The 3,335-nt window shown below is 36.7% G+C and overlaps 1 protein-coding gene across 1 annotated transcript in view; it reads right to left on the bottom strand.

Moving 5' to 3' along the window:
• The window catches only part of SAMSN1 (SAM domain, SH3 domain and nuclear localization signals 1), an 83,914-nt gene that overhangs the window by 20,138 nt on the left and 60,441 nt on the right, over positions 1 to 3,335 (bottom strand). Inside the window, exon 7 of the mRNA XM_006889815.1 lies at positions 2,338 to 2,488. Within this exon, the coding sequence (XP_006889877.1) occupies positions 2,338 to 2,488 (151 nt within the window). The remainder of the gene's footprint in view (positions 1 to 2,337; positions 2,489 to 3,335) is intronic.

Consider the following 3,335-nt stretch of genomic DNA (forward strand, 5'->3'; position numbering starts at 1 on the left):
GGATCGATTCAGTGACTGGGGTAATCGGGATAGGTGTGTCAGAGGCAGTGCGGTTGGCGCAGGATAGAGCAGGGTTTAGGGCTGTTGTGCATAGGGTCGCATGAGTCGGAAACGACTCGACGGCACATAACAACAACAACATGTCCATTTTGTGGATCTGAGGAGAGAGGATATGGGAAAACCCAAGAATGAACAGACACAAGTCCTAGATTCATAGTATGGCTGTACTCCTCATTTACAGATTGTGCTGGAGTTGTGTTAGGAAGTATCGCATGGAATCATTAATGCTCAGTTGAAATCTATGCTATGGAATTCACTAATCCGGTGAGTTTGTGCAAGTTATTTATAAACTTGTCATCATAAAAATTAGACAGTTACATCTATCTTACAGACTGTGGTGTATATTAAAATCATGATAAATACAAAGTACTTGGCCTAAATTTTCATTCATAAAATATGTTTAAACAAGATAGTTACTAATTGTGTTTACTACTTTATTTGAGAGAAAAGATCAGATGATCTCACTTTTAAAATTAGCCAATCTCTTTTTAACATAAAATACTTCCTGCAGAAGGATAATATTTTTTTCTGAGGGTTTTAGGGCCTGATTACCTTTAGTTAGAAGAGTATTTGAGTTGTGACTTTGTGAAAATTAAAGCCGTCCTATCTTTACAAATCCAGTTGGCCTAGTCAGTATACTGCCATAGTGAATATATACATATACTATTCCATCTTCAGCTTATACTTACAAATACAGAGATTCATCTCATTTAATAACGTAAGTGCTGAATATTCTTGCAAGCTATTATAAGATTTTAGGAGATTACTACAAACATATATACAAGAAGTGACTACATGATAATGGATTGAATTTTCCTGTGTTGAGAGAAGATATGTAATTCAGACTCAGGCTTTTTGCTTTTTCAGAGAAGGCATGTATGACGTCTCTCAGTAATGGCGCATGCTGTCACCAAATATTTGGTGACTCCTCAGTCTTTTGTAAGGCAGGCATCCACTTTATTGTAAATTAATTACTTTGTAAAGTCAAAATAAGTTACCAGAAATAGTCCTTTGCTTTCCTAAGAGAACAGATTTCTCTGCCTAATTATAGATTTGATCAAAATTAGTGTTTCAAAATTGATATGAAAATACTTATTTTAGTGGGGAATAATCCTTTATATAATTATCACTAAATAAAACTGAGGCTTTGTTTTTACAGATATTGTTGTTTACAGTTGTGTTATCAGAAACCTTGAAAATTAACTTTTCTACACATGATGTTTGCCCCTGTTGGGGGCACGATTTCCAGCTACCTTCATAGTGAGCACATTGTCTGGCAAATTATCAGTAGATGTGGAACCAATATAAGAGAGCACTTTCTGTTCTACATTGTGAAAGACAGTGGTAGAGAAGGGTAAAGAGATTGTGGCACTGCTGTGAAGAGTGTGGCAAAGGGTAACGAGAGGAACCTGGAGATGCAGCCACAGTTAAAAGTTTTGCTAGTTGAGTGTTTGAAGGAAAAACTGACTTGTAACTGCTCTGAGACAGAGGTTGCTGAATTATTGGAGAAACTAGAGGTTTGTTTGTATTGCTTTTTGGAAAGGGTTATACCAGGCTGCTCCTTGGAGACAAGGATTCTGAAGCTTCATCTGACATACTTTGGAAATGCTGCAGGAGGGACTGGTCCTTGAAGAAGACATCATGCTTGGGAGGGTGGAGGGACAGTGCAGGAGAGAAAGACCCTCGATGAGATGAGTTGACTCAGTGACTAGGGTAATGGAAGTAGGTGTGTTGGAGACAGTGAGATTGGCAGGATTTAGGGCTGTTGTACATAAGGTCACTATGAGTCGCAGACAACTTGACAACACAAAGCAACAACAACAACAACAAAACTGACCCTGGAATTTTCACTAATTGAGGAACTGTGTCTTGTTAATCTGCTGGGGGCTTGCTGGACTAAATCTAGACTTTCATTGTGTGATACTCTTTGCTTCCCCTACTCCATAACCCATTTCCTTAATAAACCCCACAAAATTGAGTAAAGTCTATGATTCAAGTTCCAATGAACATTGGACCCAATGATTTCTAGAAATGGGTATAGAAGCATGTGGGGTAGCCTGCCTGATCATGTAGTTATTTGTATGGTGCTATGGATATTATTGTTGGGGACAGTTTCCCTTTATGAAGCAAGTAGAAGACGGCCTTTGTCACTTGCATGTTGCAGTTGTTACTTTTAGGGTCACTATGAGTTGTGTACGACTCGATGGCACTTAACAACGACAAAAACAACAATCCAAGATAATCAGTTTGGGGAAAAAAGTAGATTATTATACTTACTGTCATCATCGACGAGATTTGCAGCAGCTGACAGTAACCTCATTCTGTCTTCTGGGTTTTCAATGTTTAGTTCAATAAGATGACTCTCTTTTATTTCTTTCAAATCTTCCAGAGTCTCATAACCATTGAGTAAGAGTGTTGAAGTATACTCCTATTGGGGTAAAAATATGTGTAATAAAATGTAGTCAAAGTCAAATATGTCTCTTTGAGATTTCTTTAGATCTAAAGAAAAAGATGTTAAATGCATTTGATAAGCAAAGTTCAAATATAACATTTATTTAACTTATTTTTTACATATGAATTCAGACATTTTAAAAAAGTATTAAATGTCGTCATTATAGTTTTTCTTGAAATAATTACCTTGCATTATACTGCTAAAGGAGACCTAGGCATAGAAAGTTGCATTGCCAATCCAAAGGCACACAGTTCAAATCCATGAGCTTCTCTGAAGGAAAAAATAGGCTACTGCCTCTGAAAACTGACTTAGAGGCTCAGTTCTGAGCTGTTGCTACTTGATGGCACACAACAGCAACAACAACATTACACTAATAAAAGGGTTCTGGTCACATATCTTGTAGTGCTATATAATGGTACAAATCTATAAGATCCTTATCAGGATATTTTGCAGCAGTGGGCATCTAATGCTAAATGATCGATCAATTAACCCTCTGGACAATATATCTCTTTTAGTGCTTTGACACTTCTCAAGTAGTTACATTGACAGAGCTAGTTATTTTTAAGTTTATCAATAAAGTAACTGTTAACAACATAGTCTATTATAGGGATATTTTTAATCCATGTATCATCTCATGAACTTTAATTGTAAGAATGTTAACATCTTAGGGTGGGGGTGAGATTGAGAAAAACTGGAGAAATTGTGTATACTGCACTGAAACAGATGAGGAACTGAATAATTTAGAAGCGATGTATGATAGGGTATTATGGTCATCACAAGAATCCACAATTAAAGTTGCATAGTGGAATGTACTTGGGGCAGT

This window comes from Elephantulus edwardii, unplaced genomic scaffold (assembly GCF_000299155.1).
Source record: "Elephantulus edwardii isolate Elephantulus edwardi_28Jun2011 unplaced genomic scaffold, EleEdw1.0 scaffold00081, whole genome shotgun sequence".
Lineage (NCBI taxonomy): Eukaryota > Metazoa > Chordata > Mammalia > Macroscelidea > Macroscelididae > Elephantulus > Elephantulus edwardii.